Source organism: Porites lutea, chromosome 10, assembly GCF_958299795.1.
Source record: "Porites lutea chromosome 10, jaPorLute2.1, whole genome shotgun sequence".
Lineage (NCBI taxonomy): Eukaryota > Metazoa > Cnidaria > Anthozoa > Scleractinia > Poritidae > Porites > Porites lutea.
The window spans coordinates 3170363-3197870 of NC_133210.1; the positions used below are offsets into that span (position 1 = coordinate 3170363).

At 39.3% G+C, this 27508-nt stretch overlaps 3 protein-coding genes across 3 annotated transcripts; 1 reads left to right on the forward strand and 2 right to left on the reverse strand.

The window, feature by feature from the left end:
• Positions 1 to 211: 211 nt before the first annotated feature.
• LOC140951231 (ribonuclease H2 subunit B-like) lies at positions 212 to 8774 on the forward strand. The gene is made up of 10 exons (XM_073400461.1): positions 212 to 347; positions 2380 to 2451; positions 3024 to 3131; positions 3272 to 3348; positions 4435 to 4605; positions 5185 to 5290; positions 6207 to 6288; positions 7102 to 7150; positions 7551 to 7640; positions 8364 to 8774. Exons 1-10 carry the CDS (start codon positions 278 to 280, stop codon positions 8475 to 8477), a joined length of 939 nt encoding a protein of 312 aa, XP_073256562.1. The 5' UTR covers positions 212 to 277; the 3' UTR covers positions 8478 to 8774.
• Positions 8775 to 9609: 835 nt separating this feature from the next.
• LOC140950899 (uncharacterized) lies at positions 9610 to 17738 on the reverse strand. The gene is made up of 11 exons (XM_073400116.1): positions 17678 to 17738; positions 17504 to 17521; positions 17260 to 17403; positions 16482 to 16774; positions 14074 to 14227; positions 13371 to 13544; positions 13013 to 13186; positions 12657 to 12830; positions 11782 to 12215; positions 10921 to 11077; positions 9610 to 9714 (listed from the first exon to the last, which is right to left on the reverse strand). Exons 1-11 carry the CDS (start codon positions 17736 to 17738, stop codon positions 9710 to 9712), a joined length of 1788 nt encoding a protein of 595 aa, XP_073256217.1. The 3' UTR covers positions 9610 to 9709.
• A 5200-nt stretch (positions 17739 to 22938) lies between these two features.
• LOC140951228 (uncharacterized) lies at positions 22939 to 27508 on the reverse strand. The gene is made up of 3 exons (XM_073400457.1): positions 27389 to 27508; positions 24409 to 25050; positions 22939 to 23670 (listed from the first exon to the last, which is right to left on the reverse strand). Exons 2-3 carry the CDS (start codon positions 25004 to 25006, stop codon positions 22955 to 22957), a joined length of 1314 nt encoding a protein of 437 aa, XP_073256558.1. The 5' UTR covers positions 25007 to 25050; positions 27389 to 27508; the 3' UTR covers positions 22939 to 22954.

Genomic DNA, 27508 nt, shown 5'->3' on the forward strand with positions numbered 1-27508 from the left:
CATTAAATGAGGAGCCCATAACCCCGTGCTTATGAAAAAAAGAAAAAACTCTCAGATAACCTGAGATCAGGCCCAATTTGAGCGGTTCTCCTACATTCTCTCCAACGGCTACCGCTGAAACGAAAATAGAGCCTGATCTCAGGTCTCTTGTCAGCTTGGGTTGCAATTTTGAGCCGTGAGAGGAGTGATCAGCGGATTCACCATATACAGGAGGTTTTCGCGCGCTAACTTCACGACAGCATAGCATCAAAACAGCACAAAAATTTTTTGGAAAATAATGCCTAGAAATCAACAGAATGATACAGAAAGGCACAAAGAAGTGAACCAATGGATTTTTATTGCTCCAGGTAAAAAATTCCGCTTTGATACGCATTTAGACGATGCCTTCTTTTCACTGATCAAACATGCATGCCGGTCATGTAGAAAAGTCGGAGCTAAATCTAGACTGCGAGCAGTCTCGCTTTTGCTCGAAAATCTGTGAGTGATTGCGATCTATGTGTGAGTATTAATATACCGCACTCGCTCACAGATTTTCGAGCAAAAGAGGGACTGCTCGAAGTCTAATCTACGGTAAGCTTATATCCAGCTTGAGGGTGAAGCCGTAACAGGATTAGTTGGGGCAAAATTTCGGTAAGATTTCCGCACAGCCCCATTCATTTATTATGCATAAGCTGATATGTTTGGACTTTGAAAGAGTGCATGAGATTGCTGCATGCATGCAAAGTAAATATATGAGGTAAGAAAAAATTTTACCCGTTGTACAGGCAATCAGGGGCTCCATACTTGGAAGAATACTTGAGAACGACCAAAGCTGGGGGCTTAAATGGCGTAAGGAACCGAGTAAAAGATTCGTTCGACCAGGAGCCCATAACCCAGAGCGTTCAACTGCCATAAATTCGTGCAACGGCGTTTTTACAAGTGATTTTTAGATAAACTTTTCCCGCGAAAAATAACTGATCCACGAGGTGAATTCCTGCACTTGATCGTCGTTTAGACTGTTAGTAGCTCGCTTTGAACTTTGGACCTTTTCACAGTCGGCTATTTCGAAGATGATTTCGATTTAATTCCCTTTGTGTGAATTATGCGTTGTCGTCGATGAAGTAGACGTCCTGGCTAGGTTTTGCAAATCTTCTTCTGAACTACTAGTTTCCGTGTAAATACTGAAATTGTTGTTTGAAGTACTGTCAGAAGACTCCTCTGAAGATTCCTCACGTGCGTCCGCTATGTTTTTTTCAATGTGAAGGAGTTGTCCTATTTACGTATTAAAAGTTTATCATTGATGACGCAATTGCTAGTGACTGGCTTTTCGAAAGCAATTCGCAGAAAAAGCTTATCTAAAAATAAACCTACTTGTGGAAACGCCGTTGCGTAGGCGCAGTATGGAAGTTAGACGCTCGGGGTTATGGGCTCCTAGTTCGACTCAATCTAAGCTAAACAGCTTGAAAGCTGCAGCCTCTACAGTACTGTGTACTTGTCCCTCCCCTCCCCTGCTATCCACTTCTTCAAAAGGTCATTGATCCCTTAAGACATAGTTTCTCAGCTGTTATATGATGCAGATACATCAAAATCCCAGGGAGAGGGGAACAGTCTATTGAGTAATGATGCACAAAATCAGTGGTAGATACTGTGGGAGGTTCCAGGGGGTCTTGCTCTCTCTAAAAGCACCCATCAGAACAGGAATTTGATTTAAAAATTTAATGGCTGAGTGCATTAAAACTGGTGTTATTCTCCCTGATTGGTCATATGTTCACCAGAAAATAATGCATAATGGCCAAAAAAGGGTAGTTGTCAATAGGCTAAACAATTAATATAGGTTTGGACCCCTCTGATGAAAAATTCCTGGATCTGCCCATGAAAATTATGTGTGTTTATGCAAAATCTATTTTGAAAATTTGTTAATACAGATGCCAAAGCATCTGTATTATAGAGACATGTTGTTTGTTTTACAGATGTACAAGACAACTTATTTCACATTTCTCAATTTCTTGATTTTTACAGTTTTTTGTATACTATAATATTTTGCAAAAGAAGCCTTTAAAAAAAAATAAGGAAAAAGTAAATAAATGTTAAGGTTTTAAATAAGCCTTAGGAATGGAGGAATAAAGAAACTTCCCATCTTAAGGACAATGAAAACTGTCTATAATAGCAAGATATCTGAAATGAAGAAGATTTGCTGTAATATTCCACTCCCTGTGTAATCCAAGAAAGAGTAAGCTTGGAAGCTGTCATGGATAACTATTATAAATTTCAATGATCAAATTTTCTTCCCCAAAGTCTTACAAAGAGGCTTTTTTTTACTTTTTATCAGTCAGCTTACGGTGTATTACATGTTAAGCAGTGTGATATAAAAAGTAAATTGGCCCATGTTTCATTGTACAGAAAATGCTGTTTGTGCTCCAGAAGGTGAAGATACAGAATCAGTTTTCATAAAGATTCCACATCCAAAAACAGGTGATTAAAGACTAGTTTACCCTTATTGAAGTCATACAGTTAAACCTTGTGATTTGTTTGCTGAAGTTGTGCTTATTTTTTTTGGTCTGGTCTGTTTGCCGGTAACTGCCATTAAGCGCTGGAAATTCCATGTTTATATATTATATGTGCTGGTATTTAATCTGAAGAGTACCCTTGTCTTATTAAATCTTTTGGCTAGTCAGTGTGGCACTTAACATGTTTTCAGGAGTGGTGCTTTTAACAAAACTTCTCATTTGCAGTTAACATAGTAGAACATGATCTTTCTTGCTTTTTCTTTGCTTAGTTTTTATTAATAACTATAAGAACAGCAAAAATAATATAAACAAAAATGTAGTTTTGTCAGCATTCAAAATGTAAAACAACAACAACAACAAAAAGTACTGCATTGTTGCCTGGAGGGTCACTAGTGCATACAATCAGTGTATTTGCAGTGGAAGTTATAAATAGTTTTGCTCCTAATGTAATGCTTCAATAAATGTGACACTCATTTCAGTGAAGTCATCTTTCACGTAAATATGAGACTTTATAACTTCGTCTGTTCCTTTTTTAAGGTAAAGAATTGCAGTTTCTTCTATCTCACAGTGGAGATAAGGTCTTTGAAGTACTGCGCTTTAAAGAAGAACCAAGATCATGGTTTGTAGAAGATTCTATCCAGAAAGGCAGGTGCAATTTACCAGAAAACTCACAATGTAGTCTCAGTGTCTTTAGATGCAGTTAAATGCCATTCAACTGAGTTAACATCAAAGAGATGCATTGTATTGTCCAAATGCACGAGTGACATTATTATTTTCTTTTTTAGATGGAAGTCTCTATGTCATAACACCTGTAGATCCACTTTTCCTTATTTTGCCATACCTCACCAAATTTTCACAGAAGGTAAGATAAGCCTTAAAGCCAGTGCAGCGTGTAAAGAAAATCATGTCCGATAGCCCAGGGCTTGTTGATTTTGCTATAGGGCTAGTGATTTTTGTTCTTAACTTGCCATACGGGCAAGTGCTGTTTTTTGGGGAAATTCAAATTACAGAAGGATCGTAATCAATCCTGCTAATCAAAAAGGGTTTGGGGGCTAATAATGACTTGTGGGCTGGTACATGCCAGCTACAGCTTGCCCGAATGGCAGGCTGTAAGACTGACTTTCTTTGCACCCTGCAGTGACAACTATTTTTGTAAGGAAAAAAGTGTTACAACACTTGTTCAACAAGAAAACATTTAACAAAATATATGATCTGACACTGAATGCCGTCGGAGAAAGGGCCATTCGATGTTGTTTTTTTCTACAACTTGCAATTTACTGAACAACAACAGCAGCAGCAGTGTCAAACTGTTTCACACTAGCTTAAATTTCACAGTGTACAGTGGTACACCTTAACTGATTGTTTGAGAGAGAAACTAGGCAGACATCATTATTTTGCAGTTGTGCCATAGTTTTCTGAGTCGTCTTCGTTAAAATTATTTTCTTTTGTCTTTGGTATGGTAAATGATAATAAGACTGTAACAAAGGAAATGAAATTCACACTCAGAATAATATAGAACCACAACATAATTATACATTCAATGTGCAACAAAAGTACTGTCCATTAGCCTGGGACTACTAGAGCAAACCTCTGGGTTGCCATTTTTTAATTGTGCGTTGTCCTACGGGCAAGCAGCATTTGCCAAGGTAAAGTGCAGAAAAATGTGTACATAAATGTTAAAAACAAATGGGGTTGGTAGGCCTGCACAGCTGCTCTGGGCTAGTACTGACTTCAAGACTTTATCATAAATTTTCTAAAGAATATTTTTACAAGTGTCCTGGCTCCACAAATAGCTGTACTGTACTTTAAGCAAATAGTACAATAGTACTGTACTTTAAGCAACAGCCTGCCCTAAATGCAAGTGATTTTTTTTTCATCTCACCCTAACATTGTACAACTCTGTAAACAACATGCCTACTGCAATATCCTTTTTTCATGTGATTTTTAGTTTACTACTCTGGAGCAGTTACTTGTTGATGAAAAACACCCATGTATTGGTACACTGACTGGTTGTATATCTCCTGATGAGCTCCTCAATATCTGTGATGTCAAGGAAGATGATGATCTCCAAGTTTACAGGCTCAATAATGACAAGACAATTGCATGGTTAAAGACAAAGGTATACTAAGATGTTGAATTACTAATAGATCACCTGGCGGATCAGTTGACTGTTTACTGAGACTGTGTCTTAACAATGTCACACAAGGGAACCCAGCACATGGAAAGTGGCTTTGTTCTTGTCTGACTGTCACTAAATTTTGAAATAGGATGGGAAATGGGATAAAATTAAAGAGGTACGAATTTGACATTTTCACTTTGACAACATACCATGTTTTTCTCCTTGGTAGCCAGCGCTCAAACTCCCTGTTTCCTGTCCCTTACTTTGTTAAGAGCCCTGAAAGGAATTCAGAAAATAGAATCATAGCAACCAGACACCAGAAACTCTGATGAAGGGTCTATACCCAGATCTGGATAGTGCTTATTGGTTGAAAATTTTCTTCATCCAATCAGAAGCACTGCCCAGATCTGGGAAGTGTAGCGTCACTTGCATGGAATTTCTGCACTGTCTCCTCAAATTTCATAGAGGAAACCAGTGATGGCATCGCAAATTGGCTGCTGTTTTCTTAGGCTATTAGTACCTGTAATTACGTGAGCCAATCTATGGAGAACAACTTTTCTTGTTATATTTCCTTGTCAGGTTGAACAGACTGCTGATAGTGTGCCATCAAGTGGTGTTCATGTATCTAAGGGTTCACAAAGTGCAACGTTTGTACGAAGCAAAAGACATTCTGATGTGTCAAGAGGTACTGTTTATTAATGATGATGGCTGAATATTAAGCTCTTTTGGTTGGGTTTGATTTGCTGGTGCAGGTAACGGTGCAATTGAAGCCGCCAGGATTAGGGTTAGGGTTAACTTAACATAACTTTATTATTTAAAGAGCACAAAGTACATGGGTATATGATCTAATGTGCTTATTATAGCAGAGAGATTTTTAAACACTGCATGTGAACTAACTGGAAGTGGACTTTTGTATTCTTAGCTGGTGGTTTTGCCCAAATTTTCAGGCAAGTTGTCTCTATAACAGTAATGATATAAAGCAATACAAGTTTGGTAGCACTGGGGTGTATTAAAAGGAAAAAGGCCTCATCTCTGGTTGACATGCCCAGCTCTAACCCACCCTAATGCTTTAGCTTCCTATTCACACCTACATGTACACATCCTCAAATTAAACCCTCCCAGCTACGATGCCTTCCTCATAGAACTTGCCAACTTGACATGTACTTACTGACCTTGGTTTTGTAAACATGGTAAACTTAAGTGACTATGGTGTTAAGTGTGCAGAAGCTACCTCTCCTACTCTGCATAAGTGTTAATCCCTGATCATGGTACTAAGCTAAGTGTGATATTAGGTTAATTAACATGAAAATTACAAAGTACAATAAATAGACAAAAATAATAAAGTTTGAAGTACATAATCAAGTATTTGTTATTTAACCCTTTAAGTCCCAATAGTGATCAACATTAATTTTCTCCTAACGATATCCATACATTGGCAAAAGAAAAGGTTATGAGAATTAATAAAATGCTCACCAAAGAGAAAATGCTTTGATCTTTTATCAAATTCTCTCAACTAATTCTTAAAGGAAATGTATAGAGACCAGTTTGGAGAATTTGTATGTGGATATTGGGGCTTAAAGGGTTAATAATTTTGTTTTCAGGCGACTATGTTAGATATGCCTTTGGTCTAGTGTCTGACTATCTATCTTTGCAATGGAGTGAACGTCTTAAAGAGTCTTTAAGGTAAGGAAATGTTTACAGACACTGTAAAAGAAGCCACTGGTTACTTCTAGCTTTTACCAGTATTTGTCTTAGTAATGTGATTGATTGATCGACCAGTCAAGTGACATTCTGCAGATTAAAGTGATAGGTTTCAATTTCAGTCGGACCATCAAAAATGAACCTTTCCTGTGACCATCTTTCATTTCTTAACAACTGGCCTGCATATAACAAGCGTTTTTTTTGTGTGTGTTTTTCAGGCGAACGAAGGCAACTCAAATTGAGCTAGGAGTGCCAGACACGACACATTTTTCCTGCACCTTTTCCTGTTGCTTGTGTCTGGCACTCCTCCCTCACTTCATGCGTGCCCTTGCTCACCGGAAAAGCACTAAAAAAAAATATTGCATGTTAAGACAGATGGCAACTCCTTCAGGGACGTTCATATTCTGGCATCTAATCTTTTTCTCATGACAAGGCTTGAAAAAAGTCCCATCCATTCCAGTGGTCAGGGACAAGTAGATTTTCTTGCTGAGCAAGCAACTTTAAAAGCTTACTTGCCCAGTGGGCAAGCTTAGGGTTCAGGCCAAACATCCTGACTCTTACAAAATCATTAACTGAGACATATAAAAAGTTGCCCAGGTTAACCAAAATGTGGAGCTGTTTGCCCAAAAGACCAGCTTGAATTTAAGTGTTTTTCAAGCTCTGCTTTAGTGCGTGAATTATATTTAGCACAAAGCCTCTTCTGTGGTAATAATATTTTGCATTATGTGTTTTGTACATACAAAAGCATCAAGTATCAGTTCTTAAGCTTAGTTAATTCCTGATTGTGTTGTTTAGTATCACAGATGATGCTCAACTCTCCTCCCCTGAGGCACCTCCTACAAAGGTGAGAGTTCAGTGTTTAGTGCTTGTTCCAGAATGTAACTACAATAGGGACAACTACAGTATCCCCACATCCTAGTTGATATTTTGACAGCCACCGACAAAGCCTTGGTTGGATCGGATCGCACCAGCCCTTGTAACCCTACCCTTAACCTCTTGTGGGATAGATCCAGTCCAATCCAGGCTTTGTTTGCACCATATTTTGACAGATTGACATTGGTAAAATAACTCTAAGCCCCCAATTGTTCCTCATCAGGATGGACACTGTATCTTGTTGTAGAATTGTAATATATTATTTTGGAGTGTTCCAGCTCTTTTGACAAAGTTTGTATTTAAGTAAATGAACAGATAAATAAATAAAATAAATAAATAAATATTTGTTCCATTGCCTTTTTTTCTATTAGAGAGCCAAAGTTACTGATGAGATTCCAGAGGCTATGGAAGATTATTCCAAAGAATTCAGCAAGTTGACTTCTAAGAAAGAAAATAACAAGGTTCTATTTTATTTACTTTTTATGGCATTCTAACTTACTATGCCCGTGTAGCAAGGCGTGTCACACACAAAACTGACATTCAAAGTAGGATGCCCAACGTTAGCTTGTCCATAATAATACTTTGAAGCTGTTGCCCTACAAGGCTATTCAGCCATCAGCTTTCCGTGCTGGTTCCTTTCCAAAGTTTAAGAGTCTTAGCAAGGTTACATTTTGGGAAACACAACTCTGGGCTCGCGCAACATAACTTCGGGCAAGGTTATTTTGGGTTGAGTGGAGTTGTAACCATGGTCATCTCTTTGCAGTCTCAGCCTTAGTGAACGAACCACTGTTATGCCTCAATACCTTTAGTTTTTTCAGAGGCATTGTTAAACCTATCTACCGTGTAGTTAGTTTGGTTTGGCTACGGGCCTGTCCTTGTTTGTTGAAAAAACTCATTCATTGACAGAAACGATTATGAAGAAGAACTTGTAAGGCGTAGGTTTGTCTTACTGTTTTAACAATACCTTTAGTTTCTTCAGAGGTATTGGTGCTTCCACCTACCGTGAGTAATTATTTTGCTTTGGCTACGGGGCTGTCCTTGTTCACAAAAAACACGAGTCTTCGCAGAAAAGTTGATAAAAATGTGAGGAGAGGCTTGCAAGGCATAGTTTTGTTTCACGCAAATTTGGCCATCATTTCAAAAAATTAATGAAGTTAATCCCCCCCTCACGTGTTTTATTGCAGACTAGTAAAAAGTTAACAGCTGCACAGAAGTCATTATCAAAGGTGGACAAAAAAGGAATGAAGTCATTATCGAGCTTTTTTGGGGCTGGAACCAAGAAAACAAAGAAAAGCTAGCAAAGAACTAGAACTGTTCGTTTTTTGGGAAAAACGCTACCCTTCCTGTTCCTTTTAGAGGCTGTGGTACTCTTGCTCTGGCATGTGAAGGGAGAAACTCTACAGCAAGGAAAAACTGGACGAGATGATTCCTGTATTTTCTTTATTTTACTACCGTACGATCAAAATTTTTCGTGGTACAAACTACCCGTTTGTTTTTGCAAATGTATAAGTACGTTGTGGTCGTATCCTGCATGTATAAAAATTGTGTAAGATCGCGTCAACATGACCTACTTGGCCAGAGTAGGCAAATGCTAAGTGTTTTTGTTTGTTTGATTGATTGATTGATCTTTATTGCCGGGTTAATGCTCGGTTTCTAAAGGGGAGGCCAATTTTCCTCTACCCTGGGTACCAGAGGTTTTTTCTCGCGTGCGTCGGGTAGCTTCGTTTCGTCGACCGCAGGCCGACACGTGTTCGGCCGAAGGCCAATGACACGAGCGGCGAAGCCGCGAGGAAAAACGCGCGGGTAACTTTTCAATACTTGACCGAAACCGGAAACCGCGCATGAAAAGCCTCTGGCACCCAGGGTAATTTTCCTCAAAATAACCACACAAGTTTGACAGTTCCGGGGCCAGCTTAGAGGGAAGTGGGTGAAGGGAAAATTAAATCACCCAAAAGGCTCAAAAAAGAGGGTCGTGAAGGCGGATGGGGACAAGAGGCACATCTTTATTCAATTGTCCTATTGGAAAAAAGTGGCAAATGTGTGTGGCCAAATCACAGTTCCAGTGGCTAACATCTCTTTAATTAAACGATCAATCCATTTATTTTAACATCAAGGAGCTAAAAAATTGTTCAAAATACGAACGTGTGCAATCCAAAAAAGGTATATCTGCGCAAAGGATGGCGGAGTTAGCTTCGTTTCTAGTCAATGCCTTGTCTTGCGCGATTTCTAGAAACGCGTCGATCTAGAGGAGGTTGGATTTCTGATTTTGTATGTAGACAATCATTATCCTTTTTTTTTTACCTTACTCGAGCAATATGTTGTGGGGGGTGGGGGGGGAGTGAGCATGTCTTGCCCTCAAGAATTAAACCAAGACAAAAATTAAATCTAGTTCCCGTTTATTTCTTATTTTATGTTGACATCAAATAAGCAAAAATTACTCCACATCTAGCAGTTGGTTCTACCAAATTTCTTGTCTGTTTCCCCTGTCCACACATCCCCAATAAGGAAAAGCTTTGTTGATGGTCTTGCATCATTCTGTCAAAAAAGCAGAGTTGAAGTTATCAAACTTCTAAAAACTTCCTTGTAGAAAAAAAATCTTCCCTAAACGACGCGTAAAAAGGTTTCACGCTCGACTAAGTATTTTAAACACATTCACAACTAACTGCAAAGACCTAACAAGTATAGGAATTACACAAACATAATAGGCCGATTTTCAATCTTTACCAAGCCCGACCACGCCCCAGGGGTGCTTATAATTTTGGTCGGAAGGTTAACGGTTAAGTAATTTTTCGGCGATTCCAAATTGAAAGGAAAAGTCAACCATCTGTCAGTTTCAGTCTCGCGCTATACTATGTTCTCCCAGCCTCGTTCCCAGTCGTCCTCGGAGATTTCGGATGTAAAGTCACCTGTCAAGCTTCCCCCTTTTTCCTCTATCCACGGACCCGTTTCTTGAAAGGCCCGGTAACTTTTCAGGCCCGAGTGAAATTTTAAAATCATAACTTGTTGAAAAGTAGCACAAGTCCTGGCTCACAAACCAGTCAATTTAGTTTCGTTAACTGATAGTTTCATTGTATTATTTTCAAACATGGCAAAAATAAATCAGCTTCCCGGGCCCGAAAAGTTAAGGGACTTTTGAGAAACGTTGGATGAATTTAAAAAAGGCATCTTTCAACGCTTGGGTTTTTCAGTGTTAACTTAACCCCCCATAATGTAACTTAATGACACTATGACGTCGGCCTTGTCAACAGATTTCCCTTTCTTCTTTCACTGAGTAGCACGGAATGCCTTTTCAAATTTAGCTGCGTATTTAAGCGAAGAGTATTTTCAAGTATTTTAGTTATATAACGCTGTGTAAAAGGGGTTATATTAAGCTGGCGATTATTCGAATCCAGAGGGCCCCCTTCAGCGAAATTAAGATTGATTTTGGTTGCCTAAATCAAAAGAAAAAAATCCGCAAGCATTTCGCAGCAGAGATAGAACTGAAACCTACTGATACCGGTGTATTCAAAATGCAGAAAAATATACAGTAAGTGAGAAAACAATTTAATGCTTGTTCCTATAAAGAGAGTGAGGAAGAGAGGGGGGGACTTGTTTCCAAGTTTAATCTAGGGGGTGGAGGTGAGGAAATTCTATGCCATAGCACTTTGAGATGCGCAATAGCACGTTAACCTAGATAATTAAAACGATAACCATGGATTCGAAACAAGTCCCACTTGCTATAAATCTGTTAACAACACACACCTGAGCAAGCGGATGCCTTGATTGTTTCAATCATCTTTTGCAACTGCGAGAAGTCTTTCACCTCAACCGCAGGATTCCCTTCTCCTGCAATTTGCTGAAGAATTTCCTTATTCACGCCACCACCTATTCCAACAGCAACAGTGTTCACGTGTTTCTCCTGTTGAATTTTATAGAGACAACTGCGCTCGTTAGACTTGGCTTTAAGTGGGGTCATTTTGAAATTTCAGCGTCGCGGACGAATCCAGTTATCACTGTCAAATATTAACAAAGAAACATTGTTTATTGAAGATCTTTTAAGAAACGTCAGCAGTGAAAAGCATCTAAGTAACAGACCCCTTATCACTTTTGTATTAATATTTTTTTTCATAATTTGTAACGGTCTTTTTTTAAGATGTACGATGATCACCATACGAAAATTCAAGTTGATATAAAAATGCCCAAGTTCACAATGGTTATCACCGCTGTTTGTGATTAAGCACGTGACATTACCTTAATGTGATCCCACCGAATTTTATTCAAATAGGCCATTTCGATTCTGAGTCCTAAAAACTCTCGCTTTCAAAACGAGGCTTAGTGGAAAACTTTTGTTGTTAAAATGAGTTTATTTGCATGAGAAAAAAGAGTCATTTTCGTACTTAGCCTCGCTTTGAAACAGAGGCTTGAGGCAACATTGGTATGACATCATCGGCGTTAATGAATTCCACTGCACACTAGTGAGATTCCACTTCAAAACACGGCCTAACCGGTACATCCTGAACTACTAACAAATCAGGAAAAATTCCAAAAACTTTTCCTTTCATCGTCTAATGAGCTAATTCGAATTATGATGACGAAAAGTACGCAATATCGTAAAATACCAACCTTTAAATCTTTTGAGACCCTCTCCGCAAACTCTTTAAACTCCTTTCGGCTCAGCTTAGTCGGCTTACCATCAGTTAATACAATCATGACATTTGGTTTATCTGGCCTATCTCCTCCTTCCTTGCTGAACAACTCATCCCTCGCCATTTGTAAAGCAACGTCAGTCCGGGTTTCGTATTCCAACTCAAGAGGCTCGTCGGCGATTCTCTTTAACAGAGCTTCTCTGTCATGAAACTCGGCTCGTGCAAAGTTAAATTCCATTATCGCCTTGTTGTGGAACGTAATCAAACCGAAGTGGTCAGCGGCTGGCGCAGGATTGAACTTTTTAATGAGGTTTTTCAAGAATTCGATGACGATTTTTAGATTTTTTATCTTTACACTCTTTGATTTATCCAGAACGATCCCAATATCGAGTCCTGCTACACACGGCGGTGCTGTGTAAGAATTTTAACAAAGCAAGAATCATTATTAATATTTCTTCCAAAAAAGGAGAAAAAGTCTCAGTTGGTAAAAACCAAGAAATAAGAAACTCCTGATTTCACCCGCAAGTAATTCATGTCTTAACGTTTTCTACCAAAACGAATTTGCTCATTCCCCGGCTTAAAAATGTACCTATCTCCGTACAAAGACGCGCATTGCATTCTTAAGAACCATGTTCATAAACTCGACGGAAAAGACTTAGATTTTCTTAACTGGGTAAACAAAAATATTGTTTGAAGTTTTCATAACTTTCAAAAGGGGGCCGATTTAGTGAGCGAAGGGTTGATTAACTCCTTCAAGCGATGTTTATTATCATTATCATTACATTATTATTAGCATCATTTATTTTTTTATTTATTAAGATTGCTTATTTTTAAAAAGAAGAATAAACTCACGACATTCTTGCGTGCTACACTCTTGTGTCTTCTTAGCTGGTCCCAGTCCACTGCAGTTTTTTCCGCCGTTTGACGGAGGGGGATTGGTACAGGTTCTTGTTAATATCTGTGTTCCTCCTCCACAGGTAACACTGCATTTTGAAGCTGACCAATCGGTGTAACGGCCGTCAATTGCTAAAAAAAATGAGAAATACAATAACTGCAAAATGCGGAAAATGCACCTTAAATGAACAAAAAATTAAAGATAAAACGATTAAGACTCAGACCTCCAAACTTGAACTTCTCAAGTTGGTAGGAATTTGCTGGGGCGTACGTTATTACTATCTTTAAGGTACTTTTAATAGACAAAAACGTACGGCATGTATTCATGTTGCAGTCCTTTGTTATTGAGGCGGGTCCCAGTCTACTGCAGTTCTTTCCACCGTTGGACGGAGGGGGATTGGTACAGGTTCTTGTTAACGTCTGTGTTCCCCCTCCACAGGTAACACTGCACTCAGAAGCTGACCAATCAGTGTAGCCGCCATCAATAGCTAAAAACATTGAAAATATATTAACTGCAAAATGCGGAAAATGCACCTTAAATGAACAAAAAATTAAAGATAAAACGATTAGGACTCATGCAGACCTCCAAACTTGAACTATTAAAGTTGGTAGGAATTTGCTGGAGCTTATGTATTACTACCTTTAAGGTACTTTTAATAGACAAAAACGTACGGCATGTATTCATGTTGCACTCCTCTGTTATTGAGGCGGGGCCCAGTCCAATGCAGTTTTTTCCGCCGTTGGACGGGGGTGGATTGGTACAGGTTCTTGTTAATGTCTTTGTTCCTCCTCCACAGGTAACAGTACACTTTGAAGCTGACCAATCAGTGTAGCCGCCGTCAATAGCTATATAAGGAGAATTTTAGAAAAAGTTATTTATTATCTTCACAGGTAGCCCAAGCTCAAAAGTGAAATTTTTTTTTCCGCATAAACTTAAAAGGTTTTGATAAAAGAAATTAGCAATCGCTATAACATGTCCTTGTTCTATATAATATGCATTGCATGTTCTAGGTATTTTTCACCATTTTTGAGTGACTACTTCAGTTGAATAAAGCTTTTTGTTCTGTCTATTGTTTAGCATTTATGTTTTTTTATGAACCTTTGACTTTTTCGAGCAACAAACACGGTCTCAGATAAAATAAAGGAAATAATAAGAAAAATAATTTTTTTGAATGAAAAGTATCTATATTTAGGCATAGGGTAACCGTAATGATTTCGGCATTCAAAAGTCCCACTAAAGTTAGTGTAATTAATTTTAGTGCGGTTTTAACTTTCAAGTTATTGATCAGGATACTATAGATAGTGTTTTAAACTGATAATACAACTTCTCAACAGTCTCCTAAAATTTACTTTTGTTGAAAGAGCTCGCACCTACCACATACTGTGTCCAGGATTTCGTTAAGCTTAGCTAGGAGGCGTCGAAAATTTTTGATGACAATTACAGTACCCTTAGTACCGGCAATAGTAGCCAGGTTTTTTCTGTTGATGTTTCTTCCTATTCCAACAGCTACGATTTTAACACCTTTCCTCTAGAAAAGAAATGATTATAATCAAGTGAAGAAAACTGTCCTCTCTAGGTTTTGATCAGTATTGGGCTCTAACATTTACACAAGACTGAAGAGCTTTTTTCCCATTAAAATTGAATTTTCAAAAACCGTTGCACTGTTTAACAGCCGCTCCGGTCTGGGTTGGGTAGGGGGTTAGGGTAGGGTAGGGGTGTGTTAAGTAATTAGTAGTTATTTGGGCTGTCAATAATTATCCTTATTATTCATTCAAAGTATTTCCCCTATTCTGATTGGCTAAAAGCACATGTTTAACTCACCATGACCAGTTACTGATGACCAAATTTGGAAGAATTTTGATTTTAACGAGGAAATGACGTCAAAAATGCAGCGTTTTCGCAGGTTAAGGCACCTTTAACCGAGAAGACCTGGGGACGAGGTTGAGTTGTTTTGGTTGTGAACTTGAAAAAATGGCGGACATTTCACTCGTTTCAAGAGTAAGAACTAGGCGAAAAAATAGCTAGAAACATGGCAAGAACAGCAAGAAGACAACTCGAAGGGCGACATCTGCTATTTGGAGAATATTTTGCGGAGCTGGACAAACCTAAACGTACACCATCGAAGATGAACTGAACACCCGGGGGAGGGGGGGGGGGACTGAACATCGATGGATCGATGGAGGTACGCATGTTTTAGCTATGTTTTTAAAATATGAATTATTTTAAATGAAATATAAAACAATTATTGAATTCGGCTTTCGTATCATATGAAGAATTATGGAGATCGAGGAGGCCGAGACGGATAACACCCTCCTTGATCTCCATAATTCTTCATAAGATACTCAGCCTCATTCATTAACTGTTAATTAACGTAATTATTTCTTATTGTCCCAAAGTAAAGCTAAAATGACACTTAAGTCATTACAACATTATTTTAATTATGTCAACTGGAAATGACGATTGACCGCTCATTTCGTTTTGATCGATTTCTAAAAATGTTCTTTTGCCATACATATTTCCTCCCCTTCATTATTATTTCACATTTTAGACTGAGTTATTTTTTAGGAAACTTTCCACCTTTACTCGTCCCCTAATTGACCCAACATTTTCCCTTGAAGGCACTACAATAGAAGCCAAAATATAAAATATCAGCAAGTCCACGGCGACAAACCGTTGGGTGGTGCCGGAGCTCCCAGTTGTCAGACCTGGATCAAATCGTTTACAGTACCACCCATAACACGGCCATAAATCGGCCCATGGACAACACACGAGAGACGTAACACAAATTTTTGTAAGGTAAGCTGTTTTTTATTGAAATCCTTTCCTTTTGTTACAGAAACGATAGGTTTTTTCCCCATACAAATCCTTATATTTCGAATGTTACGGAACAATGCTGATGTTCGCCGATGCTCATATTTCGAGCTTGCGCTACCTGTGTAATAACTTGTAGAAAATCATAAAACGGCAAATTAAACTGATCCCCGATTGCTCGAACTCCCCGCTAACTCGAACTAACTCCTATGCATCTGCCTTGGATTTCACCCCAATTTTCAGACATGTTTATTTCATCGAAATTCCTCGCTAACTCGAACTAAATTTCCTTTCCCTTGATTAAAATTGCACTGAAATTTACTGCGATAACTCGAATTCTGGTTCTTGTAACTCCACTCGGATGCCATTTCATTAGCTCTGCCTTGCTGTATAATCGGTAACCCCGCACTTAACTAGCACAAATTTTGATAATTGGTACAAGCATAATCATGTTACCGCTTCTGATGAAATGATCGAGTTAAATTTGCACTGTACTATACACTAAAGTGCTGCAAAATCAGTAACTATTAATTATTTAATAAATTATTTTAATAAAAGATGCATATGGAAAATTTGACATTCAATCCACCCCGATAAGGGACCGACCATTAGAAAAGTTATGGGGGGGGGAGGGGAATTTTCGAGCCGCAGGATTTTTTTTCGTTATCAAATTCCTTGTATGAATTTTTTTTAGTCCATAGCATGAATATTTTTTAGGATTAATTGGCGTGCATGAATTTTTTTTCATTTAATTTTACCTTGAGCGAATATGTTTTTTGTACTTCGCCCCCCCCCCCCCCCCCCCAAAAAAAGTTTCTAATGGTCCGTCCCTACTCGAACCACTGCTAACTCGAACTGTGTTTCGTTTCCTTTCAGAATTATAGTTAACGGGGTCCTACTGTTCAGTATTAACGTTGGGTACATTAGGGGAGGGGTAGGTAGGAAGCTTAAAACTGATGTCAATATTTTACCTCTAGGTCAACCGTAAGTGGCCCGAATAGTGTGAAATCACGTTCTTTGTATCCAGTCGGTCTTCCGTCCGTAAATATCAACATCACATTTGTGGCTTCAGGTCTGTCACCCCTCGCGCGGGTAAACAATTTATCACGAGCTATTTTCTCCGCTTTGTCGATGCGGGTCCCCCATTTACTTGCAATTATCTTGAACTTATTGCCTACCAGCGTTTTTAGTGCTTTCTCTTTCTGGTAAGTAGGTTTGTTAAAGGTGTTGTGTAAAGTCGCGCTTGGGCCGAAAGTTATGATACCTGTTTTGAACAACAGAACCATTAAAAACAAGAAATAATGACGATGATGAGGATGATAATAATAATTATGATAATAAAAGCTTGAAACACTATCCTTGATCGACATCACAGGTACAGGCATCCCAACTCACTGGATGAGCGCTTAGTTATTTAAAAGGTTCAAATGATGGGAATAAAGAAAATTCGAAGAAATGCACCCTCGCCGGAGCTTACGCTGTATTTTGTGTCCTTGTGTCTTTAGCCTGTTCCAATTCGCGCCGTTCCCACGATCTGAACGCCTGAAACAGGCTATTGTGTTTTATCTTTTGAAGCGAGTTGGGTTAGTTTTTCGATATTTCCTCAACCTGAGTGAAAGGGACTTTTAACAAATATTAATTAACAAATTTGAATACTGGATAACCTTGAGGTAGACACCTTAGGACAAAAGAACTGACAACTTAACCATCAGCTGACTATTCTTTCACAGCAAGTTAGTTCATGCATACCAAAATGGTTTCCAGCAGGGGATACTCCTAGTCTGTTCACAATGCTGTAAATGGCATTTCGCAGCCTCCGAAGGTCTGCAGATTTTAAACTTTTGGACCTATCACCAAGAATGGCAATGTCCAGTTTTCTGCCGGAACAATCTCCTAAAATATAAAAATGTTTTTCTAATACCCATATTCAAAATGTCAAGTAGATAGCAAAAGTTGTGTTAAGTGTTTACTGGACACAATTCTTCTGACTGACCTTTCGTTAACTTGAAACCTGAAAAAAGAAATGGCGGAAAAAAAAAATCGAAAGAAAAATTATTAAATCATGAAGGAATTCATGCCCTTGAGGAAAATTCTTTAGAACGGCACTTCACCGTTCGATTTTATCACATGAATGCTGAAAAGGGAAAATCAATTAATGTTACTATACCTGGAGCTAGCAGGAGAGCAAGTAGTACCCCAAGGAACATCCTGGCGATAATCATCTCCATCTTCCACAAGCGACTAGAGTTACTAGTACAAGATCAATTAAAGTTTAACTAAATGTAGTTAGCTGTTCTTCATTTATAACACTTATGACAGCCGTGTGGGTTTTTGAAAGACATTACTTTTTCAATTAGATCGTTGAGGTGGCCGATAATGTCTTTAAGCAAACTTATTTAGGTGGCCTGTCTTGTAGTCAAACAGGTGGTCCCACACAGAAGAAATGATATTGTCAAGGTGACCGGCAGCTTGATCAGGAAGTAAAGGAGAACGCCACCCTCGAATAAACCGGCTGCACTCGATTAAGCGCCGCCGCAGAGAGAAACAAAATTACCAACGAAGATAGCCTTCGTAGCTAGCCGTAATAAACGCCACTCGATCAAACGTAACCTGCTTTGCAACCGGCCCACGCACTCGTCTAAACCATTTGTATGGTCCTCCATACAGAAGCTTTAGAACGTCTGCTACGGAGGCAAGATTAAACGCTGCATTCTAGTTTAGAAAAATGCGGCCTTTATTAGGGGATAAGAAGAAAAATCTAGACAACTACGATTCTATCTTATCAAAAAAGGAGACATTTTAACATCTCAAGTTCTGTTTTACATATAATAGAGAGATTAAGAGTCCCGCTTACGCAACTCGCGGCAAACGTAAATTTGTACCACGTGACCAAGTTTTCCCCTTAATTGTCGTTTACTATTTTTTACTTCTACTTGCCAGTTTTATCCATAAGAATGGTTCTGCACAGTTTTTATCTGCTTATTTTCTATTCTGAGAAATTCTCAGTATGAATCTGACGTATTTCGTTTGTGGTAAACGTAACAGCTCTTAATCTCTCTAATATTTACCCTGAGTGATGAAATGAACGCTGCCTTCGAATAAACGCCCGATCGTAAGCGTTGAAAATTTTAGAATGATCAAGGTACGGTACGAAGCCAAACTCACTAAAGAATGAGATATGTTCAGATTGCGGGTTGTAGCAAAAGCCATGTGCTTCATGGGATGATAATAAAGATAAATCAGACTGATTACACAGACAAACCACTTTCGCTCAGTGACTATCGAGTAAAATTACTCGAAGACATTAACTATAGCTATTAATATTAGAAGAATTCGCGTGTGGCACATAAAGATAACATGTCGTCGTTTAATTTGTATTTTACTGAATTATATCTGTACTCTGATTCAAACTTTAAATAGAGGATATTACACGGCGGCGCGAAGATATGAATTTTATTTTCGAGTGGCAAAACAATATTTTACGAACAAGCGCAGAGAGTGAGTAAAATACTGTTTTTTGCCACGAGAAAATAAAATTCATATCTTCAAGCCGCCGTGTAATGTTCTTGTTATTATACAGACAAAAAGACATCGATAAAATAATAGAGGGAAATTACCGAAATTACGTCAGCGATAAACTCACGTGTGAGATTATGGAAAATAAACCACTCGGGTTCCGGATGTAGTTTTTATGAATTTTACGAGTGGTATATTTTCCAGTAAAACACTCGTGTCTATATAATAATTAAAATTAAAACATGCCACCATTTAATTTTACGGTTGTTTGCTTATTCGCTGCTCATCCCCTACTGTCAATGGACAGGTATTTTTGTAGAGTTTGTTTTAACTTGTCAAAATGGTTTCTAATCATTTTGTATCGATAGAAATTCTTGGAGCCCGAGAGAATGTGGTGCCAAAATTTGTGTTCCTTCGCAGTAAGTTCTGCAGTTGTATTTCCTACTGATTGGAACCACGGAATGAAGAAATAAATGGATATAAGGAGATCATCGCAGTTAAAGACGCAACTTCAGGCTTGCCTGGATTCAAACTCGGCTGATCTCTTCGATACTGTTGTAACACTGAAACCTTTAGGGATTTCCCTTTCCCGGGGCCCCTGACTGACTTGCATGCACGCCCCGAAAACGGGCGACCATGTACGTTGTGTGTTGGACTTGCTGAGCGGACTTCAGTAGTTGTTGAACATGTTAGAATACTCACGTCTCAGGTTGTTCGGTTTTAGCCAGGGTTTTTTCTCTCCAACCCTGGGAAGGGGTTGGCTGCAGGAAAGAGGTTAGCTGATTAGATCCCATCATCGGCCAAAACCCCCTTCGGCACCTTATGAAGTTTACACAACCTAGTGTTCCTTATCGCTTCGGTTTAGGGTTAAGCAACAATACTGATTAGGGTTAAGCACTGATAATAGTGATTGGGGTTAAGCACTTACTCTCAAAAGTTAGCTTGTATTTATGGTTAGGGTTGTTGCTATATAGCTTCAAATCAATCCAATACCCGTCAGCAAATCCTCGGTGGCGTAGTGATGTAGGTGATGGACTGCAAACACCACGCTCCAGGTTCGATTCTTACTTTGGCTCTTCTGATTTTTTTCCTTAAAAATTGAAGAGACTTACACTTTCATGAACATTTCCTGAGCAGAAATGTCAAGAAACTTAGAAATTTCATCTAATGTAGTAAAATCATAAAATTTCATCTTCTGTAGTGTAAAAACGGTAAAGATACTCCGTTATGTAAAATTCATAAGGTGACAAAGGGATTTTTACCCGCGAGTGGGCTCACTTCTGCGAGTTCGGTTAACGTTTTCGGCGGCGGAGCTGCCATCTCACAAGGGCGGATTCGCACATCAGGTGAGCCTGATCGCAGGCTAAAGGGGTTTAGGCCGATGGGATCTTATCCTCTGACCTAGGATAGAAGACCCTTCTTCTTTCCTGTTGCGGGAGGCGACGACCCTGGGGACGAGGTTGCCTTAAAGTAAGTTCCCGCCGCTGACCCACCATGCGCGCGCTGTATCATTGCGCGCGGAAATTTCACAGCTGCTCTGACTAATGGTTGTTTTAACAAGGGATTCATAAACGCTTTATACAAGTGATAGTCACTTTGTTTAAGGGTTTTGGTTTTTCCATGGCTATGACTAAAGATAATCTCGTCAAAAACGCCGCTTTGCGGCTGCACGAAAATGTTGGCTAGCCTACTTAACAGCACACTGCCGCAATAAGACGTCAGTTGAACGTCAAGGTCATCCACAACGTAATAGAACTTTATTGTAATGTTGACAACGTTACACAGCTTACATATATGTAATAAACTGTCTAATGAATAGAATTATACCAAAACAAATCTAAAGATGTATAAAATTTCTTTAATAACCAACAAAGACATTATAATTATTCTCTCGTGGAACAATTTAACTAGAAAAATCTTCCATGCATGTCTTCATTACTACTGATAAGATATTGTAACAATAAATGCAGTTTTAAAGCTACCTCTATTGAAGTTAGATTTACCCTTTCAAGTTACTAGTTGGTAGCGAGTTTTACAGACGCTTTGCTGTACTGTAAAAGATCAACTTCCTTCGCGTTTTCACGTTAGCACGGATGTGTTAAGTTCACGGTTCATGTAAGCTGCGTCTGCTAATTCTGCTGGCGTTCGTTTTAAAACGTGTTTGACACTGCGCTGGACATCGCAGTTACAACTTCGATTTGATGCACATTTACTTTAGATTTAATGCAAATTTACAAGTTACAGCTTCGATTTGATGCACATTTGCTTTAGTTTTTCAGTTTTGAGATCCTATAAGGATCATGTTTGAAAAAGTCTTTAAATATATCCATTAATAATAGAACCAAAATTTGGCACCGAATTTGTTACGTCATTTTTCCTGTATTAAAGTGTCCAGATCTGATAACATTTCAAGAAAATAAAATCTGGGTAAATTCATAAAAAAAAATTAGGGAAAAAGGCTTAGCCTGCGTAGCTGGGGGAATTGATATTTAGCCTGCGTTGCAGCCGGCACACCCATCGTCTAGACTATTATAAAGTTTAGAGTGTCGTCTGCGGCGCAGACCATTAAGTTTATGAGCGTGAGAGTTTTTGCGGCGAAGGCGCGAAGAAAATTCAAAGCTTCTTCTCCCCATTTTCCGCACTGCTTCACAACTCCTCTGCAAATCCTTCTGCAAACAACATTTGGTGTGGAACGCCCGTGCACTTGGTCACTTGTAGGACTGCTTGCGCATGCTATCGCTCATAGCGCACACCTTATATTCCCTTTTGATACTCATATATTATGCTGATATCTTTATGTATTTACGGCTTTTTAAAGAAGATTTCTTTTCTCTTTTAACTTCCTGTGGCGGCACCTCGAATGGGTCCTTTGGTCCCGTACGTGCTTGCCCGTTTGGGTATCAATGTCTCTTTTTTTTGTCTTTTATCTTTCCTTTGTAAACGTTTTAATGTAATTCTGTATACGGAAACCCAATAAAGCTGTTAAAAGAAGAAAAAAAGCCTCGCTCGCGCCAACGATCCCGCCGTCTACGCAGGCGATAAAACGCTAAATGAAATGTGAATTTCTCGCCCTTAGTTCTGCTACTAAAAATATCTTTAGGGATTACCAGGTAGAGCGGTTTTCACTTGACTGTCGTAAAACCAAAACCAAAGTAAATACACTAGCCAACCAAAGGGCGTAGTAAAACCAAAACCAAACCAATTCCTCAATTACTTTAATTTCGACAGTCAAGTGAAAACCGCTCTAAGGAGCACGAGCTAGTTGGATACTTCCTAGCCTGTGTACAGCCACTCCCTTCCCTCCCTGATTTTGTGAGGGGAGGCGGGCTGTACATAAATCTTGTTAAAGAATTCATACATTTAGGTAGCCTGCGCCAGTCTCTCGGTTACTGAAAACGAGCCAAAAAAGCGGGCGAACGAAAATGGGTGGGAGGAGAGAAGGCACCCGTCTCTCCCCAGTCCTCAACGCAGTTTTCGCGCACGATCAGGTTTTCCCAGTATCTTGGAGCCTGGAACCGGCTAACATGTAGGCAAGCTGCCTCTCTAAGAAATTAGGGGTCATCGGGATCCACTTTGGAAAAATAAGAAAGTTGTGATGGAATTTGAAAGTTTAGTCTCTCTATCTATCTGATGAGTATTTTTGGAGCTTGTTGAAGTCAGTTTTATTGAAAACGTAGGGTGGTTAGTTCTTGAAGATTTGTTGGTTAGAAGTTCCGATAAATAAAGTTTGCATTTTCCATAATGTAGCCTTGATAAACCTCAAGGCAATTGACAATGAAAGTCTTAATTAACCAAATTATTTAATATACAACAAAGTGAAGCATTAACCTGTGAACATGCACAGTTCCCGGCTCGACCAAAGGCCTGTGAACAGGCTACCTATATATATGAACTTTCAAAACCAGTTTCTCTACAGTTAAGTCTTTAGTTAAACGGAAGACGTCGCCTCAATATCTCGTGTATTTAAAGGGAAGTAATCTCGGGGATCTTTCTGAGAATCAACTTCGTCCTTCGTCTTGTCATGCCGAACCCATGGGTCTTTTGGGCACCCAGTTGTAACCCGCGGGTACTTCTTTTTGAATTCGTCACACTTTTTATGGTAATCCCAGTTGGGGTCGCTTGACCGGCCAACAAACAGATCTTCAACAAACTTTTTACCTGTCTGCTCAGGAATACCTTCAGGATAAATTGTAATTTCCTCCTCTTTGCCAATAAAACGACCTGTGATGCCTTTTTCCTTGTCCTTTTCGGCGTTGTCGTTTTGCTCACCTTCCTGTTCATTTCCTGTAAGCCAGCGCCACGCTCTCTTCCAAAGACTTATCTTAACTTGTTTCCCATCAGTCTCGTCTTTTGTCTTATCTTTCCTGCGATTTCCCTCGGTGTCATTGGAAAGAACAGTTATAGCCGTCGCACTTGCTCCAGCCGAGTCACTTACAACGGGAGCCGATTTAATCACGAGTTTTGAACTGGTGGCAATAGGAGTACCTGTCCCGCTTAAAGAAGGAGCGGAGGCGGAACGTTGCGCCGAGGTACCGGCTTTATTTGGTCCGGTTTTAACGTCATCGTGTTCATTAGGATGTTCTATAAAATCACGGAAGGTCAACATCGCCGCTACTGCTTCTCGCCGATCAAGGGTGTATTGGTCTAAAGAGAATAAAATAATGAAAAAAAAATCAATGATCATAACGTGTACATGAACCTACTTACACGACAAGGCTGCGAGAATTCTCTTACTTCCTTAATCTCCCCTCCTTTTACCATTTATTTGCATAATTTTACTTCTTCGCTCCCCGCGCCTGGCTCTGAGAAAAGAACGACTCGTGACCGCTCGCGTTATGACATTACGCAAAGAGAATGGGAATAAAAATGGCCTTAATTATTAAGTGTAATAAATTGACAACTCGTGATCATCATAGTTTGCCTAACAACCAAGAAAAGTAGTTACTATTAAAAATCAGCCCTTTTGGCAATCAGTGAATCATAGGGCGCCACTTTCCGTCAACCCGGTCCAATTTAACATAGGATGTTCTACTGCTTCGTCTCTATGGGCGCTGGTGGTAGGCAAACCCACGCACGTAAGTGAAGGTCATTCGATGACGCAAGTTGGGGGGGGGGGGGGGGGGCGCTTGGGAGGAGTGGCAATCAATTGTAACAGCCACTCTGACTTACCAAGTTACATTAATGCCACAAAAAACCTTGTAATCAGTTTACAACAAGAGAGAATGAAGTAAATGTTGTTAAGGAAATCTCGGGTGCGATATACGGAGCCTCAGATTTTCGAAAAGTACCTCCCGTAATATTCCCGAAAAAAAAAGACGTCTTATAATTTTTTAACCCAAACGCTCTTGGGATTTATATCACCTTAAAAATTCTAAACTGTACCTTCCCAAAGAATATTGTCCTTAAAGTAACACTTCTTTATAGTCATTATTACAGCGATTCCAAGTACCAAACACAAAAAGGCAATCCAGGCTGAAATATGCGACCAGGCTTTGGCTTTTGCGAATTCCTCTTCCAACTTTTCAATTTCCATGTCGTCGGTAAGATTTCGTTTCTCCATGTCCTGACCAACCATGAAGCACGCGACGTACTTGCCGTCCACAAAAGATGCTATCAGCCAGACAAAAGGACCAACAAGGGACTTGCAGATGTTGGGAATAAGACGTAAACAATCAAACTTTCGCTTATAGTACGGTACACAACACCTATCGGTAACCTTCCATACGTCGCCAATTAGTAGAATGTTCATGATCAGCACTATGAAAAATGGGGCCATAAGGAACATGACGCCATAACACACGTGATTTTCCAAGGGACAATCGAAAAGTTCGGAGCTCAGTAGCTGCTGCAACCCCACCACAACAGCGGAGAAGAGAAGATTTTTTACCGTGATAGTGTTGTCGGACAGCAGGCCAAATAATCCGGGTTTGGATTTGGCGAAGTCCCTAGCCCTGGTGAGCACCTTGGTGAACAGGTCCATGGCAGTATTCTTAACTGGTTGGCGTGCAGTAATCGTCGATCAACCTGAGATAGATATTCAAAAAAACAACTGTTGAACGGAGGTGTAGACATACATTATTGCCCCCCCCCCCAGGGATTCGCCCAGAAGGCGAAATCCTGAGGAGGCACTCCGGTAACTCGCGCGTATATTAAGGAAAGTACTTACAGTTGAAATATACAGTCATACAGTCAATATAGAAAAAAATCTCGATTTGCTTGAATAGGGGCCGCGAGGAATCGGTAAGTAATGATGACGTTTCTATTGTTTGCGCCCGCAAGTACGAAATGGTTAGGATGACGTAAAGACAGAACATCCCCAAGGGACCGCTTAGGTGTATTTTTTTAGGTAGCTTCGCAGAACGATGGACGATTACAGAAATTCGCCGACAATCAAATTCTGTGCTGACTTATTCCCTGCTCACAGATGTCCTTCCGCTATAAAGTTTAAAACAAGACTAGAATGCGCGAGTGTGAATTGATCAAACGTCCTTTTCATTTCTATGGCTTCCTTTCCGGCAAATAAAATGAACTGAATGTAAAAAGCGAAAAATTCAACTTCTAATTAAATATTTTCTTATGGTTTAGAATAAACTATTCTCGAAACTGAGAATGTTTTGATTAAAGCTGTGTAAATCGACCTGAAACTGTGCATGGAACCTTGCGTTTCCTGTATTTATCTCACCTATTGTATGGAATATTTGTGAAAATCTTCCTTATGAATCGGTATATTTCAAAGAGCTACACAACGAGCAAGAATGCTATTGACCGACAATATTCAGAGCGGGGGCAGCTGTAGTGTCAGCTATTACTAGTGTTTTAAAAATAGTCACCATAAGATTTTCGCGCGAACGTTCGAAACATGCAGTGGCGCACCTTTCCAAGCCAAGCGTGTCGTTTATATTTGACCTGTTAATAGAATATTCCTAGAGAATATCCACAATACTTGAACGATAGTTTTGATTTTTTCTTCACATTTTTGTTCAAACTCCGAACAAGGTTTTTTCTCTTGGGTCGATGTTCGCCTTTTCAAGATAATCGGCGCATTGTCCCTAGGTTTATTAAATTAATTTTTTTCTCACAGCCGCCTGTTTTTTGACGTTTTAAGTATCTGTTTGGACCCTTTCATATGTTCGACAGGTAAAATACTTCACCATGACCCGTTTCGTGGACGAATGACAATGATATTTTTAATACCTTATCTTAGATAACCCAGTGCGCCCTTCGGCCCTTACCACCCCCAGTTTGAGACACCCCTTTTGATAGACACTATTAAATTTAGTTCGACGGCCACATACAAATTGAATTGAACAAAGATCCTTAAAAAAATAGCAATTGGATGATAACTCAAAGCTTACTGGTATAAATGTTTCAATGAAAACCAACTTCGTCAAAATCAACATTTAAGCTACACAAATAGCTTAAAGCTTCAGTGATCATGAAAGTCAATGCGAGCACAAAAGCAACGGAATTGTGTTAAAGATGGGTTTCATCATACCATTGAAAACAATTTTTTCGAAGTCTTGGATTTTTTCAATTCGTCAAAGTCTGGTCCAAGTCCGACAGTGCTCCCACTTCGTTTCTACCACAGGCAGCCCAAGCGCACTATGTTTGGGTGCGGGCTTCAGAGGTCATTTGGTCGGAATATACTAGAATTATTAGTGTATTATCTGATGCCAAAGAAATGAAAAAATCTTAAAGGTATGAAGTCTTCTGGTTTGTCTATCTGTACTAGTAGCCTTTAAGATAACGAAGTTCGAGATTTCTGATTTTTTAGCCACTCTGTCACACTCTGTGTCCTACGGCCGGTTTAAACGCCGTTTAGTAGACTTTCTTTCCATCGAGTACTGGACACTATAAAAGAAGACTATATAAGACCCTTCTTTTCTAGTGCTCAGTACTCGATGGAAAGAAAAACGACTAAACGGCGTTTAAACCGGCCGTAGGACACAGAATGGCCATATGAACTAAAGGTAAGGGAGCTTTTTGAATCAATATTTGGAGTGATCATGATTTTTTTTCTTAGCGTTGTAGATTAGAATATATGTAACAAAGTTCGAACAATAAGGGCCCGAATTACATGTAATAATGCAAGAAATCTCGACCTTCGTTATCTTAAAGGCTACTAGTACAGATAGACAAACAAGAAGACTTCATATCTTTAAGATTTTTCCATTTCTTTGGCATCAGATAATACACTAATAATTCAAGTATATTCCGACCAAATAACCTCTGAAGCCCGAACCCAAACATAGTGTGCTTGGGCTGCCTGTGTTTCTACTGATAAGATCCACCGAATTAATCAACTGGCAAAATTATTATACTTAGCCTTGATACATGTATTACATGCAATTCGGCTTCTTACCTTAAACACTTTAGTCCTCTCGAGGACAGACAGGCTTGTTGAAGAAAAGACTCGTTTAACTCTCTTTGTTGAATTTGTAACTCACTAAATTAGTGACTTCTGCTCGTGAGTTGCCCTTTA